The following is an 18,607-nucleotide window of genomic DNA, read 5'->3' on the forward strand; positions in this document are numbered from 1 at the left end:
ATGTTGAATAACTACATCATACACCTGAAACTAATACAATATTTTATGTCAACTATGATTAAAAGTGATTTAAAAATAAATAAAAATTCATCTTTAAAAAACTCATCAATAAGGCCTGGCTGGTGTAGCTCAGTGGATTGAGCATGGGCCTGCGAACCACACGATCTCGGTTCGATTCCCAGTCAGGCCACATGCCTGGGTTGCAGGCCAGTTCCCACCAGGGGACTCACAAGAAGCAACCATACATTGATATTTCTCTCCTTCTCTCCTTCCCTTCCTCTCTAAAAGACAAATAAATAAAATCTTTTAAAAAAAACAACTCATCAATAGCTAGGAGGTACTTTTATCAGTCTACCAAATAAGTAGGACCCATGACCTTCACATATGCAGTTCTCTGTCTGGACTACTTGTCCTTCCCTTTTATTGGATGGTGTTTACTTCCATAGTGCAAAACGTTACTAATACAGTAAAAAAAATAGATATACAATTTATCTGTAGTATTACAATTTTAGAGGGCAGTTAGGAAATGAAGTCTAAAAGGTTCTTGGCGTGAGGGGCTGGATAAATGAATAAAATCAAGAGAAGCCCTGACCTAGTCTGCTCTGTTATTTATATGTCAGGTGTCAGTTTATATGTTACTTTATGATTCCCCATCACCACTCTGACCTCAATGAGTACCCTAGACTTATCATTAATTGTATTTAAGTATTTATTTGTATATGATTTAATGCCTGCCTTTCTTGTATCCTTTTGTATCCTTACTGCCCAGCAATGCCAAGCACATGAAAAATAATAAATGTTTGCTGAACAAGTAAACAAAGTGAAATTACTTTTTGTTGTCTGAGGAAATTTTCCTCCTTGCTTTATAATCACTCTAAACATAAATTCGTGTGTAGCATTTATAAAGCAAGAACCAATACAAAAATGTTTTTAAAGTTGATTTCATAAAATTGCAATCCATTATTCAAAACAGAGAACTTCATTTTTTTCAGCATCACTTTTTTGGACTAAACAATACATTACCAATTATAACAATATGATGGCAATAGCTGTTTGTACTTTCAAGCATTTACTTGAAATGCTTGTGAGGTTTACTTGTCAGGTTTTGTGGTAGGTATGCAGTAACTGATTTAGCAGCCCTTCAAATAGGTGTTCTTATTATTTTCAAAGATGAGGGAACTGAGGCTTAAACTTGCCCGTGGTCAAACAACCAACTCTTGAGCTAGCTTCTAATTCCTTTCTAATCCTCTTCCCTCTTCTTTCAGAGCTCTGACTTCATTCTTATCTTTAAATACATTTAAATACTTTAAATACTACTGCCCTGGCTGGTGTGGCTCAGTGGATTGAGTGCTGGCCTGCAAATCAAAGTGTCATTGGTTCTATCAATTCCCAGTCTAGGACACTTTCCTGGGTTGCAGGCTAAGTCCCCAATAAGAGGCACGGGAGAGGCAACTACACACTGATGTTTCTCTCCCTGTCTTCCTCTCTCCCTTCCCCTCTCTAAAAATAAATAAATGAAATGAATGAAATAAATGAATGAATGAAATGAACTACTATTCAAATAAAAAACATCACTGACTGCATCATTTGGTATTTAAGAGCACAGGATTTGTTTGAATAAACATCGGAGAGTTATATTGCAGTGTGCACCCCTCTCCGATTCGTTAAGACATTTTCTATATAGGTCTTATATAGAAAGGGTCAGAACTAAGGTTATTTGTTTTAAATTGATAGGCACTTCACTTAGTGGACTTAAAAAGTTCTATTTCATAGATTTTATAATAGTCTATTACAGATCATTTTGGGTTCTGCCTTTATAAAATTTTTTTTAAACTTACCAGAGAGCATGCTTACTGATTTTAGGGGCGGGGGGGATGGAGAAAGGGAAAGGAGGGAGAGAGAGATGGAGAGAAACATCTATGTGAGAAGGAAATATCAGTAGGTTGTCTCTTATGCTTGGCCCTCCCTATACCTAGGCTGTACTCTGACCAGGAGTCGAACCCACAACCTTTCAGTTTACGGAACGGTACTCAACGAGTTGAGGCACACCAGCCAGGGCTCTAAATTCTTGAAATAATGAAGTTGCCTGGAAAAATGCTACTTTATAATGAACTGTCGGTAGTACATTAGAACATTTTTTTCCTTTAATCCTCACTGGAGGATATGTTTACTGATTTGAGAGAGAGGCAGAGAAACATCTGTAAGTCGCCTCTAGTATGTGCCTTGACTGGGGATCAAACCCACCACTTAGGTATGTGCTTGCACTGGGAATCAAACCTGCAACTTTTTGGTGTACAGATGACATTCCAACCACCTGAGCCACCTGACTAAAGCAAGAACCTTTTTATATTTTATTTTTCTTCACTTGTTACTTTTTAAATTATAATTTGTAAAGAAAGGAATTTTTCATATGTAGCCACATTTTTGCTTATTCATATTTGTATTTCTATTCCTTTTCACAATATCTGCTCAAGTGCAGATATATTTACCTAGGATTAATTTGATGTTTTCTTAATTTTGCAGTTACTTTTTCTTTCAAAATAATGTAGTTCATACTTCAGTTTAGTAGGCACCTGAAGTCTTTGTTATCTGTGGGTCTTTATTATTGATAACTCATAAACTTTCTAGGACTTTATTACCCACTTCTTAGTTATCTGATAACTCTTACATTATTAAGTTATTATGATAACTCTTAATTTTTTTTAATTTATCCCCCTCTTTTCTCTTAAGGTTATTGATTTGCTGACAAAAGTGAGCATTTCAAAAAGTGAGAGAAAGTAAAACAGACTAGTTGATTTAATTACTTAATTAAATTTTTTTTTTACTTGATAGAGAAGGTGATGAAATTTGAGGCTTACTTAAGGTTCTTACTTTTTTCAGCTCAGTTGGTTAGGATTATAACTTTTTTTTAGTGGTCCTGGCCAGGTAGCTCAATTGGTTAGAGAATCATCCTGATACCCAACGTTGTTGCAAGTTCAGTCTCACGTCAGAGCACACAGAAGAATCAACTAATATATGCATACATGAGTGGAACAACAAATCGATATTTCTCTTTTTTTCTCTCCCAAAATCAATATTTTTTAACAAAAATTTGAAATTATATAAGGTAGAGATAAATAAGACATTTTAAAAGCAGAAAATGATAATTAAAAAGCAGAGTATGAAATCTGCCAACTCTAAATGCCAGTGCTATTGCTCTGATGGCACGTGGAGCTGATGCTGGGCCCCTGGTCAGATGAGATCCAGCTTGGAGGCAGGTCATCCCTCTTCACTCTGACCTGACGATTGCATTTGGATGCTTCTTTTCCAGTTCTCATTTTCTTTCTCTCTCTCTCTCTCTCTCATGTAGTTACATATGCATGGGTATATATTTTTTTCATTAAATAAGTTTTTTAATATCCATTTGGAACATTGTATTATATTTAACTATTTTATGATTTTGTAATCTAAAGCATTTTTTTCTGTACATTTTTGTAAAATAAATGCTAAAACATTTTAGATTTTTAATGTATGTATATATATTTTAGGGCTTAAAGACTTGAAAGTTGAAGATGACATCTCATTGAAGGTGGTACCTATTTTACCTGCCCTTAATTGTGCCCTGCTAGAAGCGAAGAAATCATTTACTGAAGAAGGAATGAGTTTAAACACATTAGTAAAGCATAATTTCCAAGAATTTTGCAAGATGGAGAGAAGTCCTTTGACTACCACTTCTGAGGATGGAATGAAAGAGACTGCATTTTTTGGGAGACTCTCCAATAGTTTTGACTTGGTTCCTCCAGCTGGAAAGTGCTCTTTAAAGTCTTTAACTCAATTGAAGTCTTATTTTTCAGATCCTAGTGGGTACATTTTGGAAGTATCTACGGCATTAGATCTATTGGCAGAGTGTCCTCAGTCTCCCTGTATTTCAGATGGAATTTGTGATGCTGGATTTTCTTTAGTTATAACTCCAGATTCTGAATTTCTTGACTCAGAGGCAGAAGTAAGAAGAGAAACTGAAACAAAAAAGAATTCTGAAGAAACATTTAAAGCTAGGAAGAGAACTGTGGTTCCATTAACTCCAGCATCAAATCTTAGAGTTCAGCCAAAGAGAAAGGCCAGCACACCGCCTTTGGTACAGAGTAAAAGAATGAACTTGTGCCGTTCCTTCCCCAAAAGAACTCCTGCTGGTGCAAACAAGGGTTCAGTCCCTCCGGCAAGTCTCAAATTAGTTAAAGGACAGATTACTCAGAAAAGAAAAAGAGGTAAGCATGACTTATGGGGACTATTAAATGAGTTAGTTATAAGTATTGTATTCTAACACTGTTCCTATCTGATCATGGTGGACCTCAGCTTTGAAGTATCAGAGTTTGTTAGAAATGTTAAGATTGCTCTCCAGGTGATTTGTCTGCATGCTTAAGTTTGAGAAGCATTGAGGCAGATGATGGATTAAAGTCAAGAAATAGGAAAAACTGTAAGATACTGCCTCAAAAGCCCACCCACCAAAACCTATATTTCACTCTAAAAGTGCTTAAGCCATCAGTTATTTATGTGCCATTCTAGAAAGATGCTTATCCTGTTTCTCAGCTATCCTCAGACAAGCAAGAGTGGAAGAAGAGAATTTTCTAAAATCAGGCATACCAATACCAGCAAAAAGTAATAACCAGCATTAGCCTGAACATGTATAAAGAGGGGAGGAGAAATTCATGGAACCTCCAAACAGTCTGGGGCAGAATTTCTAATTCTTTATGTGTGTCAGAGGTTTTAAAAATGGTGACCTGGATCCTGCCATAGACCTATTGAAATAGAATGTTTAGTGGCCTAGGGACCTATATGTTGAAACAGTTCTACAAGTGGTTTTGTTGCCCTATAAAAAGTTGAGTGAGAATCAGAGTCTGGAGACATTTAGTATGTAGTTAAATGTACTTTGGTGAACATAGTACAACAAACAACACAATTTCACCTTAGAGCCATCTCAGATTATAGGTGATATATTTTTTGAAAAGTAGGGCACTATATCCCATGTGACATCTTAGAGAAGGGATCAGCAAAATGTGGTCAAAGGGCCCCTCCTGAACCAGTTGTTGTCTCTGGCTACATCACATGACGTTGGCAGAGGTGAGTGGTTGTGACCAGGAACATAGGACCTTCAAAGCTGAAAATGTACTGTCTTTCACAAACAGGTGTGTCAACCCTATCTGTACTATTTTGATTCTATAAAGTTTGGTGCCTAGAGAATAAACATCAGGCATATATAGAGCCCCAGAATTCTAGATGATTAGGGTTTTATCCTGTGGTTCAACAAATAGTTATTCTTGGCCTTCTACAGTTTGCAAAAATGGTGTTTGTGTATGTGTTTAGGAGCATGCTGGGAAGTATGGTAATAGAAAGCAGTGAATCAGACATTACAGCTACTTACAAATAAATTCCAGGCCAACCTTACTGGGTTTCTGCTGTGTATGAACCAATTTACTTTAAGATGTTAAATAAATTATCTATAATTCAATGTGTATATTGTCTGTTTTTCAAATGTTTTAAATTTCATCCAGTATAAGAAATGTGTTTCATTTTGTAGTCTAGTCTAATTTTTACACATAAAAATTCACACATGACTGAAACAAAAATTTCAGAAGACATATGTTGTATGTGTAATGCAATCTGATATTTTCTACACCATTCTGTTTTATTTAAGAATGAATGTGGTTGCAACCCATTAAATTTATTTTATAACCCATCAGTGGATTATTGCATGCAGTTTGAAAACCATCACATTGAATAATAGAAATAAGCAGAGGAGTCCCTGCAGGACAACCTTGTTCTTTTATGTTTTATTTTTTCCTCCCAGGACCTGGGTTGTGAGAGACTTCCCTTCCTGTTGTGTATATGTTAAAAACTTACCCCTAGGTCTTGGTCATCTCATCTTATTTTTTTCTTCTTGAATCTTAACTGTTTTCCTGCCTTATGTTCTTAATTTGTTTACATTCCTTTCTTTATGCTAAAAATTTGTAACTGGCTGAAAAATAGGTCTTATTCCTTTAAAAAATTGCTGCTTTATTATTTAGTATGGAGAGAAATAATTAGACCCAGGGACATGGGGTCTAATAGGGGTACGACATGAAGGTATTCTAAAGCTTTTTTTAAAACCACTGCTTTCTCTAACTCCCCCTCCTGAAAAATGAAATGAGTTGGTCTCTTCTCTACATTTCACTAGCAATCATCACAGTTTCTTAACTGTTCAGTATCATGTTTTCTGATCTCAATTAGAAATACTGTTTTCTGTATAACGTAATTTTAAAATATTGATACTTGCTGACATTTACATGTATGATTATTTTGTATGATACCTTTGGGGCTAATTTTTTATGGTGGGAAGCAACTGAAATTATATAAAGTCAATGGGTAAAATGTATTAATAAGTGTCCAAAGGCAGTGCTTACTATACTTTTTTAACTCAAAAGGTTAAAAACTTTATATTGTATTATATAAGCAGGTGGTCACTAGTTGTATTTTCCTCTTGTGCCTCCTCCATCTTTAGCTATTTTCTTCCATGTGAGAAACAAAGCTGAGCATTTTGTAAGACACAGCAGTTACAATACATTTGTAGGAAATCAAATCATGTGAAGACTTGTTTAGTGTGCTCTTTTCTGTCTTATCTTTAAAAATGGTTTTTTGGGGTGGTATTAAGACTTAGATATTTAGGAGTAGTAAAGGGAAATATATAAGATGATGCTTTATAAATGTACAGTCTCTTCTATGAAGTGTGACTGTAGTTTTAACCACATTACTTTATAGGGGCTGTGTTGCTCTTGTGTACAATGCATTATCTATTTCCCAGTGTTATGAACTAGCGTATTCACCCTTAACCTGCCATGTTTGGAAAGATGGAGATTTTTTTTTTATCTCTTATAAAGATTTTATTTATTTGTTTTTAGAGAGACAGGGGAAGGTAAGGAGAAAGAGGGAGAGAAACATCAATGTGATAGAGAAACATTATCTATTACCTCTCATACACACCCCAATGGGATCACACCAGCAACCTTTTGCTTTGCAGGACAATGCCCAACCAACTGAACCACACTGGTCAGGGCAAATTATGGAGATTTTTAGAAAAATTAAGTCATGCCTTGTTTTTTAGTTATTACTTTGATATTTTTCCTCTTCACCTGATAGGGATATAGACTGACACTTAGAAAATTCATAGTTTTATATTTACATGAGAACCGTGAACTCTTCCCTTTGTTGAAAAAAATCTTTTAATGAAGTATCCAAAAATTTATATTTTATTCCTCGTCACTAAAGTTACACCCTAAAAAATGGAAAAGCTATGCTGATAAATATCTGAGCCCCCTACCCCTTTTTCTACATAAGGTGCTGAAGTGCTGACTGCACTGTTTGTACAGACAACCAAATTGGATAGGAAAAACCAAGAAGCTCCTATTTCTAAAGATGTTCCAGTTGCAACGAATGCTAAAAGGGCAAGGAAACAAGAGAAATCTTCAGTCAAAACTGTTCCGAGGGCTAAGCCACCTGTGAAGAAATCTCCACAAAAACAGAGGGTAAATATAGTAAAAGGCAATCAGAATCCCAGAATCAGAAAGCAGCCACAACCTGGTAAGAAATATTCTTCCTGTAAATTTAAACACCACATTCAGAGTAATCAGGGTTGTAAGCTAGTGTATTGAAATAATGAAAGGACAATTAAAAATCTATCAATAATTCTTGTTATATTCTTTAATTCAGACACTAATGGGACTGAGTAACTTGATTTTCTATTGGAACTAAATTAGGAAAGTGCAGAGGATTCAAATATCACAAAATAGACCTACTTTTTAGTTTGCACAAAGCCTGAACATGAACTGTCTACAAGAGTCATAAATGACCATTTTTATGACTAAATGCACAAGCAAGTAGTATCTGGCACTATTTTTGTGGACCATATTAGTTATAAAATGTAAGCTATAACTTTTATTTGTCCAAGGAGATTATAAAAAGATTGTTCAAAATAGTAATACAGAATCCTGTATTTGGTTTTAAAAGGCATTAAATTTATATTTAAAGCAGTTTTACTTCCTTAATTTTGCTAAGTGGATAATGAAGGTTAATTATATGAACAAACGACTGCTTAAGTTCCGTGTTTCAAACTGCCAGACACAGCCTGTTTACATCAAAGCGCTATTGTCTCCACAGACCTTACCTCTGAAAACGAACACACACCCGCTCTTCTTCCACGTCCATATCCCTTCATAACTTTCCTTTCTGTGTGTAGTGCAGTTCAACTTATCCCCAGTATTGAGTCCTATTGTATTGTGTGTTTTAAAATTTGTTTTGTACCTTTGTATTTCTATCAATTTTCTGTTTAATCTTGCTGAACTCCTTTCTCCCTTAATGTATTTTTAGCTTTTCAAAAAATCCTGTATTTAGTGAGATTTTACAGAAAGAAACTATGGTTTTTGTTGGGGTGATGGCATTAGGTGTGAGCTCGGTTTTTGTTTTCTAAGTTGTTTTTTTAAATATTGATGACTGAATAATTTTTAAAAGCTTATCATATTGTCAACCCCATAGTGTTGCAATTTTGGAATCCATACCAAAATCTCTGCATCTCTTTTAAGGTAGTTAATGTGCTCTTACCCCTAGGGTCCATATTTCTCTCCTGCTCTTTCCTAACATGTTCCTTTCCTGCCAGTGCCTCCCCACAGGCATCACTCTTTATACTCCAGTGCCCTCCCCTCTACCACTCCATATCCTGCTCACCCTAAGTTGACTCCACAGTGAGGCATTTTCCTTCTGCTTTGATCTTCACTGATCTCTCGCCTTTGTCTTATTTCCTTTTGGGTTTTTGAGAACATTATGGAATTCATAGCTTATTTTCCAATCATTGGCTGTGTAACATGAGGATACATTAATATATAATATTCATGTTCTTAGTCATGTCATTTGAATGCTTTATAAAATTGGCTCTCAGATAATTGTAGACTAATTAACTAATGGGAAAAGGTGTATGCAATTGGGTATTGGCTGAAAAGTGAGTGCAGAAAATGAAAAGTCTTCAAAATGTATAGCAAAAATAAGCTGACTTGTGTTTCAAATGTCTGTATATATTGTGCAGCCACTTTCAAAGTAAAGTTTTAAAATTACCACCTTTTAAATAATCTCTTAAGTTTTCTTTTATTTCTTAATCATCTGTACTAATCTGTTTCATTTCTTAGGCTTAAAATATAAAGAGTTTAAGAAGGTTCAGTTATTTTATTACTGAAACTAATGATTTTTCCGTCCTTTCTAAAGTTTTCTTTTTTTTAAAATTTTTTTCTAATTTATTTATCTTTAGAGAGGAAGGGAAGGAGAGAAGGAGAGAAATGTCAATGTATGGTTGCCTCTCATGAGTCCCCTGCTGGGAACTGGCCTGCAACCCAGGCATGTGCCCTGACTGGGAATCGAACCCCGATCGTGTGGTTCGCAGGTCCGCACTCAAACCATTGAGCTATACTAGCCAGGGCAGTCATTGGCTTTTTTAAAAATTTATATTTTATTGATAATGCTATTACAGTTATCCTGATTTTTCCCCTTTTCCCCCTACTCCCTCAGGCAATCCCTTCACCATTGTTCATATCCATGGGCCATGCGTATAAGTCCTTTGCCTACTCTATCTTCTATACTGTACTTTATATCCCCTATTCAGTAACTACCTATTTGTACTTCTCAATCTCCTCACCACTTCGCCCATTCTCCCCCACAGCCCTGCTCCCATCTGGCAGTCATTAGAATGTTTGTATCCATGATTCTGTGTCCGTTCTTGTTTGCTTAGTTTGTTTTTTAGATTCAGTTGTTAATAGATATGTATTTATTGCCATTTTATTGCTCATAGTTTTGATATTCTTTTTCTTAAATAAGTTCCTTTAACATTTCGTGTAATAATGGGTTGGTGATGATGAACTTCTTTAGTTTATTTTTTGTCTGATAGGCTCTTTATCTACTCTTCGATTCTCAATGATAGCTTTGCTTGGTAGAACAATCTTGGCTGTAGGTTCCTGCTTTTCATGACTTTGAATATTCCTTACCAATCAGTCTCTTCTAGCCTGCAGAGTTTCTTTTGAGAAATCAGATGACAGTCTTATGGGAACTTCCCTGAAGGTAACTAACTAACTTGTTTTCTCTTTTTGCTTTTAAGATTCTCTCTTTAGCCTTTGGCATTTTAATTATGATGTGTCTTGGAGTGGGCCTCTTTGCATCCATCTTGTTTGGGAGTCTCTGGACTAGTATGTCTATTTCCTTCACCAAGTTAGGGAAGTTGTCTTTCACTGTTTTTTCAAATAGATTCACAATTTCTTGCTCTTTCTCTTCTTCTGGCACCCCTGTGATGAGAATGTTGAACTTCTTGAATTTGTCCCAGAGGCTACTTGTACTATTTTTATTTTTTTTTCAATTCTTTTTTCTTCTTGTTGCTCTGACTGGTTGATTTTCAGTTCCTTATATTTCATATCATTGATTAATTCTCGGCTTCATCCACTGTACTGCTATTTTCCTGTAAATTGTTCTTTATTTCATTTAGTGTATCCTTCCTTTCTGACTGAATCTTTTTTATGATGTTGAGGTCCTCGCTAAGTTCCTTGACCATTCTTATAATCAGTGTTTTAAATCAGCATCTAATAGATTGCTTATCTCTGTTTTGTTTAGTTCATTTTCTGGAATTTTGATCTGTTCTTTTATTTGGGCCATATTTCTTTGTTTCCTAATTTTTGTCTGCCTGCCTATACTTTGATTTTGTGTCTTGGTAGTGTGGCTTAATGTAGTAGGCATCCTGGAAGGTCCAGTGGCACAGCCTCCTCTATCATCCAAGCTGAGTACTCGGGGTGTGCTGTTTGTGTGGGCTGAGTACACCCCCCTCTTGTAGTTGAGCCTTGGTTGCTGTCGGCAGATCAATGGGAGGGATTTACCCAGGCCAGTCAGCTTCAAGGATTGGCTGTGACCACTGACCACCAACCTCTGCCCTTTGTAGAGGATCAGCTGTGCAGAGGGAGGGTGGTGGTGTGGTCTGTAGCTGTCCATTGAGTGTGCAGACCTTGGAGTTTCCTGGATGGTGCAGGCCAAGGTTCAGCCCCCACTTGTGTTTTGCCTGGGGCCACCTTGCCTGAGTTCTAAAATAGTCTGAGATGGCTACTACTTGTGCTGGGCTTGGAGATTCCTGGGTGAATCTCCAATAGTTGGAGAGTCAGCCAAGCAGTGACTCTAAGCTGACTGCTGCTAGTGCTGGGCCTGGGGCTCACTGAAGCCAACTATTGCTCATTGATAGGATTTAGAAAGTTGTGGAGCGTGACCCAAGAGAAGCCATTCACTTAGAAAAGCAGCTTGGGTGGGCTGGTATTTTGGGTGGGCAGAGTCTCTTGGGACCTCCAAGGAGGGTCAGATAGTGTTAGGTTAATGGAGTCTCAGACATGGCATTAGCTTACTGGCTCTGGGGAGGGGAGGATTTAGAAAAGGGACAATGGCTTCTGCTCACGTTGATGGCAAACACTTCAGTTCCTTCCTGTATACCATCGGTGCCTTTCAAGCTGCTACCTTGGTACTGGAGCTCAGAGGGAGTAAGTCTAAGTAGGTGAGTCTGTGTGTGGGTTCTTTTAAGAAGAACTGGTTAGGGATTAAGCAGTTTCTTCCACCAACCCAACTCCCACTGGTTTTTGCAGCCACAAATTGTGGGGACTTACCTTTCCGGCACTGGAACCCTGGGCTGGAGGGCTTCATGTGGGGCTGGGACTCATCGCTTCTGAGATATTCCTCTCTAATTTTTATCCCCCACAGTGGGTGTGGGACTGGCCTGTTCCTTGTCTATGCCACTCCTACCAGTCTGGATGGATATGGTTTCTCTAATTCTGCAGTTGTCAGACCTCCATTCAACTTGATTTCTGATGGTTCTGAGTGATGGCTGTTCTATTTTTGAGTTGTAATTTTGATGTGGTTATGTGAAGAGGCAAGCCATGTCTGTCTGTACCTCCATCTTGAGCAGAAGTTATCATTGTCCTTTGCAGGGAGGTTAATAATCATTCATTCCAGACCTGCTGCTGTTAATTATAAAGGGGGGCACAGTTAGCTTTTTTTGTCCATCTACCCACTTGCTACAAGGAATTGTTGCTTAATATTATGAATTTTGTCCTTCATGATAACTGCATTTGAGAAGGCTGAATCTATGTCCTAGGAATGCAAGTAAACCACTTGAGATTATCAGTTTTCTAATTAAAGGCAAGTGGGTTAGGTAGATTTGATTATCAACTTAGAGTATTATCAGTAGACAAGGAGATTTGCTGCTTTGCAGATAGAGAAGAAGTGTTTTCAGTGCAGAAATTAAAGTTTTAAAAGGTGATAAAATCGGTTAGCTATTCTGAATACTCATGACTTTAAAAGTTTTTATTCATATTGTGGCATATTTTAAGTAAACATCAGTATGGTTAAAATCATCATCTCTCTTGAACTTGAGTGATTAATTAATAACTTGTTAAGAAAGTATGTTAACATACAATTCAATCTTAAAGATTTCTATATTTGCACTAGATTGTAAGCCCTTGGAGGGCAGGACTCTCGTTTTCTGCTTTTGGTATATTCACTCAACTGAGCAGGATGCCTTGTATGTGGTTCAAAGGGTGATTTCTTGTTAATATGCACATTCCTTAGGACTTGTTTCTCTGGTAATTACATTATAATAGATAACAGAGTGGGAAGAGATCTCAGTCTGATAGTAAAATTTTAATATACCATTTATGTAGCATATCAAGAGGTTTTTCTTGAATGTGTTGACTTAACCATTGAGTTTCAATAAGCCATAGTAATATATATGGCAAAGATTTAATTATATGGACATCAAATGCTATGCTTTTTTTTCTTTTATATGAAGCCAAAGAAGAAACTGTTTCACAACTTCAATCAAAAATTTCATCACATGGGCAAGATGTTAATAGTATAAATACAACTCAACCAGAAAATACCACAGTGGCTCAGAAAGCTCCAACTGAGAACTCCATTGTCAGTTGTGATTCCCGGGCCCTAAATCTGTTAGCTGATCTAGCATTAAGCGCTGCTACCTCTACCACACCACCATCCAAGCCCAGAAACCTTCCGTGCTCATCTGAATTGCCACAAAACAATGTTTTGCTTTCTAAAGAACGTTCTCTGACCAGTACATCTGACCATGAATACCATAGAGGAGTTAGAAATCTAAAAGGTGGACCATTACCTCAGCCCTCCTCTGAAAGGAAGAGTAATCTGACATCAGACTCCACTGTCAGCCAAAAGGAGGTTCCTGTCAGTCAGGTCCCTGTTGAAGCCCAGTCAGCACTTCCTGAAGAGACACTAGAAACTTCTGGTTCAAGCCAAAGTTCTTTTGTTGCTGTGGAACATTCCTATGCTCTGCTCCTTGCAGAACATTCAAAGAAGCTGCTACAGCAGAGAGGGGCACCTGGCCCTGCCTTCACCAAGAATGGCACAAAAGGCCCTGAAGCTGGAACCCCAGTGGGGAAAGTAATGCCATTTCGGCATCAGCAGAACATCTCTCCTCTTCAAAAGTTTTCTGAGGACCCGGTACTCAAGTGCAGGAGCAGATTGCTTTCCTCCAGCTTGAGAGACTTCTTCTGCTCTCATACCGTGTTCAGTTGTAATGGCTCCTTCAAGGTCACTTTCAATTGTGAAGCAAACTATGTATTCAGCTTAGACAGCAAATACACCAACAACCCACTGGAGAAAACTATCCTAAGAGCATTACATGGGTAAGTAGAAGTGAAACTTGATGAAAATGGAGGTGAATTTCCTATTGAGATAGGTGTAGTGAGTAGAAATACTTGTGCCAAACCTTGGGGGAAAGGAGAAAGCAGTGTTGTATGTAAATTCAGTGAGTCAGTAATAATATCAAGCAGTTGTGTTTGCTGATGCTGAATATAAGGCTGGTTCTACCATTATCTATCAGTGATCACATGCAGAACTTTTGCACGGTAACTTTAGCCCTATAAATGGCTTTCCACTTTGAGGTGTTCTTTCACAAGGCTTTGCAGTCTTTGGATTATATGTACATGAGAGCTTAATGTAAAATAGATATAGAAATAATGCTTTAAAGACTGAATTTCAGAAGAAACATTTAAAGAATTCTAACTTCTGAAGTTGATCACATTGCTGTGAGTGAGAGGTTTTACAAGGGGTTCTTTTGTAAATCTTCTCAAAAAGGAGTCAAGGCAGTAACAGCAGAGTGGCAGGAAGCATGGGCTTTGGAGTGTGGACTAATGCAGTTTTTGATCTAAGCTCTACTATTTCCTGTCTTCCGTGACCCAGAAGTCCCTGTGTTTTAAGACAGTGCTTCTCAGTCTTCATTATGTGCACAACCCACTTAGGGATTGCCCTGAACTATATAGATGCTGACAGTCTGTTCGGAACAGGGACTGAGAGTCTGCATGCCTTACAAACTTCCAGACAGTCAATGCCAGTGGAGCATTAAACACTTTCAAGTGTGAGTTTAGTAGTAGCTACATTATGAGGATGTTACAGTGGTACTTCAATACTTGTCATTAATTGTTTCTGGAACTCATGATGAGTGCTGAAACTGACAAGTACTGAGCAAGCAATGAGTGATGAAATATTTTTTCCTGTCAAAATATGATGAGTACAGCGTTTGACGAGTTCTGAGGCCAACAAGTACCGAGGTGCGACTGTGTATGCATTAGAGATTTGCACAGTGATTGGCACATACTAATGAATGATAACCATTACTATCAACAGGCAGCATTAACTGTATTAAATGACATTGAGCTACCTATTAGTGGAATATTTGATATGTGAATGACTAAATTTTGTGTCAGATTTCTTTCCTTGCTTCAGTTATGAGCTCACACTCAAAAGAGCATACATATGTTTATCTTCCCATCTATTGATGAGGGCCATTTCAGATCTTAGCCTTAACCCTGTTTAACTGAAACCTACCTCTCTAGACCCTCTGAGTCATCCCAATCCAGCTCTTTGCTATCCTTTTGTCTGGCAATGGCCAGAACTGTTTTGTATCTCCCCTTTTGGTTTCAGGAGATTTTCTAGAACTGTAATGTGAAAATAGTATAGTTCTGCCGAATTGCCCACAGAGATAATTTAATCTTCAGTTATTAGAAGAGAAATGTGAAAGTGGAAATGAGTAAGCCAGACTTCGCAAAAGCAAGGAAATGAGGATTTGGGCAATTGCTGAAACCATTGTCCACATAGTAGGTACACTGTGTCCAGGAGACTTGGCATGCTAGAAAAGAAAAATTAGAGGCTAGGAGTTAAGAGACCTAATATTTGATCTTGTTTTCTACCATTTACAGGTTTTGTGATTTGAAAGAAGGCACTTAAAGCTTTGATCTTCAGTTCCCTTCTCTGTCTATATAAAATGAGTAGATTAGATTCATCATAATTACTTGTTAAATCAACTTCATTATTATTTTATTCATTGTTTCATGTTCATGAATTTTAAATAAAAATGAACACTAAAAACTAAGTTCACAAAAACTAAGCGTAATACAAAAACTCAGGTTAATAATAAAGGCACTTGCTTAGAAGATAATCATCTAAAATAACCATTTTCAGTGATTTTTGTATGTTTTTTTCTTTACAATCTCAGGCCCTGGAACACTGATTTACCTGATAACGTGGAAGAAGTGAAGCTTTTACTTCACACGTGGGTAGCTCTGTTTTACAGCAATCAAAACAAGGTCATACGATCATCTCGAAGAAAAGTAGTAGAACACAGCAACCCTGCCAAATATGTGTCTATAAATAGCACAATAGACTCTTTTGAATTCAGTGAAATTGAGGAGTCCCCCAGTGTGGAAAGATGTTCTGTAGCCCCTTTGTTGGAGACAAAGAAAGCTCCCAGAGGCCATAGTGCTAAAGCATCCTTCCCTGACACTAACTCCTTGCTTCCTTTCATTAAACCACCGCCTACAAGAAGCCTGGAGCTCTGGGTACAGAATGAACAGAAAGAAATTTTTGCAAGAGACGGTCATCCACATACCCCAGAAAACCAGAATTTTCTCTATTCTTACAATAATGAGGTAAGTAAAGCTGAATACTACAAATCCTGACATTACTTTTGAAAATATTTTCTTTCCTTTTTTTCCCCTTTGTATGTAAAATCACATCCAAAAAAAGGCACTCATTTCTTTTAGGAAAGTAGATCCTCTAGTTTTGTAAAGGATTATAATGTCCAAAACTTAAATTTCGTGTCGCTCTAGATAGTTTGCAGGTGGAGCTTATTTGTCTTCTGATTGAAGAAACAAGTAAAAATCATGGGGTTCAGATGATGTGGGAGCCAGCCATAATTGTGTCACTTGTTTTTTGCTTAATAGGACAAATTAGCCCTGGCTGGTGTAGCTCAGTGGATTGAGCATGGGCCTGCGAACCAGAGGATCACGGTTTGATTCCCAGTCAGGGCACATGCCTGGGTTGCAGGCCAGTTCCCAGCAGGGGACTCAGGAGAGGCAACCATACATTGATATTTCTCTCCTTCTCTCCTTCCCTTCCCCTCTAAAGATAAATAATCTTAAAAAATCTTAAAAAAAATAGGGCAAATTACCTGTTCAATCTGACCTTATTTTTTTATAAAAGAGGTGAATAATACCCATTATGTCTTACCCAAAATGGTGTTTAAAGATCAGATGTGATAATATTAGAAATATTTGATAAACATTAAAGTAAATTAATTGAATATTAGAATTATTTTTGAAAACAGATACTAGAACAGTAAATAAAACACCAGATCTCTCATAAGTCTATAGATAACTAAATACCCTTTGCTTCATTCTATTTTTCTCAAATGCTATTCAGCCAGGCCAGATAGTTAAATTTTAACTGGAGCAAATAAAAAAGTTGTATGAAGATTCTAAGTAAATAGATTGATAAAATACCTGCCTTTAAATCTGGGCCCAGATTTATTTCAGAATAATTTTGCATGGGTTTGTCTGTCCTGTGTTCACATGAACAGACAGTGTTGGGGATTTGCAGGTCCAAGGGTCTGTGAATGTCTCCAAATGCTCATCTTCATCATCAAAATGAAGATTGATGGAGTGCTATAGGCCAGATACTGGTCTGAGCCCTTGCCTCATATTAAATCAGTTAATTCTCACAAAATTCAGTGAGGTAAGGACCACTCCCCTCTCTCTAGTAGATGAGGAAACTAAGGCATAGAGGAGTATGGAAATTATCTGAAGTCACATAGTAAATTGTCAAGCCAGGGTTCAAATCTAGGCAATCCAATTGTTTCTTAATGTCAAAGCTTGTGCACATGTGTATTTACATGTATATACCTATATTTTATGTATGTATATTTTTCTGTTGTGGTTCAGAAATATCATTTAATTCTCAAAGAGATTCTTAAAATTCAGTTAAGAATTACTACCTTAGAATGAGAAAATACGGTTTGGTCAGGCTGAATCTAATACACACGTACACATACTAAATTGTTAAAAAGTATTTTTTGTTGTAATACATAATTAACTATCATCAGTACTAATTTTAGGAATGGTCTTCTGCAAACATGAAATAAAATATTAAGGAGGAGGAAGAGTATTAAAATTGATGATTCCTAAACCATTCTTTTGCATATACTTAAAATTTTTCCCATCATCTTCCTGGATACTGTACCTGTAACTTTAAAGGTACACACACATGTGCCAGCTATACCAGTCCCTTACTCTACAAGTGGGCAGACTAGTACCCAAAAGAATTCTAGCACAATGGGTATTAGAAACCAATAGCATGTTGCTTTTAGTTGTGTGTTTAATTCTGCAGTTCTTTCAAATGATCACACTTTGCTTTAGAAACATTACACTTCACCTTGTAGTCAAAAATATATTAGTCAAACATAGCAAGATGATCACAATTTGCATTTTCCTAAGACTACAGGCATGGTGAGATTCGGGACTTTGGTCAAACATTAACAGTCACAGTGTGATTAGGTGGGAGGGTCACAGAAAAATTCTCAGAATGACTGTTAGCATTAAGATTTTTCTGTGTTTGCACCTGACCAGTCATGTTCTCTTAAACTCTGACTCTCAGCTCTATCTTGCGAATTACTCAGCTTTGTGTCTTGGGTCAAGATAGAAACGTTTTTAGTGAGGTTTGAAACATGGGTCCTAACTTCTAACAGGGTTGTCTCAAGACATGGCAGGAAATCTGTGACCATAATGTTCCCAAAATTACAGGTGTAAGGTCAGTTGTATGATCAATCCATTTACCCTGTTCTGTACAAGACCATGCTTCAGCTTTTAAAAAACAAACAACAACCTTTGCATGAGATTATCAAAATTATCCAGAAGTAGTAATGATTAACCTAGATCCACATTGACCATCAGTTTCTTTGGTTCAGTTTATTCACGTAAACTGCACTTTTGCTCTGTTGAATAGGAGGTAACAATGAGTGAGAAATTACCTCCAGTTATAAGCAAAGAAGATAGCTGAGGATAAGGGGCTTTCATTTACCAGAATGGATACTGATACCATTATGTTCTATGTACAAGAAATAGTAATTAATCTGTGTTCTTACGGGAAATTTCCAGCTAACAGTGTATTTTTATAGTCTGTTAAAAGCTAGTGTTCAAAATAAAGTTGTTCTTTGCTTTAAAAAGTTATCTTT

At 36.9% G+C, this 18,607-nt stretch overlaps 1 protein-coding gene across 6 annotated transcripts in view; it reads left to right on the forward strand.

Annotated features, from left to right (window-relative positions):
• Window positions 1–18,607, forward strand: part of TASOR2 (transcription activation suppressor family member 2) — a 78,191-nt gene that overhangs the window by 41,511 nt on the left and 18,073 nt on the right. For 5 of the 6 annotated variants that reach the window (XM_037065901.1, XM_037065899.1, XM_037065902.1 and 2 more), the window contains 4 exons: window positions 3,528–4,244; window positions 7,348–7,590; window positions 12,860–13,727; window positions 15,596–16,028. In XM_037065901.1, coding sequence (XP_036921796.1) covers window positions 3,528–4,244; window positions 7,348–7,590; window positions 12,860–13,727; window positions 15,596–16,028 — 2,261 coding nt within the window. The remainder of the gene's footprint in view (window positions 1–3,527; window positions 4,245–7,347; window positions 7,591–12,859; window positions 13,728–15,595; window positions 16,029–18,607) is intronic. The other variant, XM_037065903.1, reaches the window with a different exon arrangement.

The sequence above is a fragment of the Sturnira hondurensis genome, unplaced genomic scaffold (genome assembly GCF_014824575.4).
Source record: "Sturnira hondurensis isolate 20B ecotype Veracruz unplaced genomic scaffold, ASM1482457v3 Scaffold0016284, whole genome shotgun sequence".
NCBI lineage: Eukaryota > Metazoa > Chordata > Mammalia > Chiroptera > Phyllostomidae > Sturnira > Sturnira hondurensis.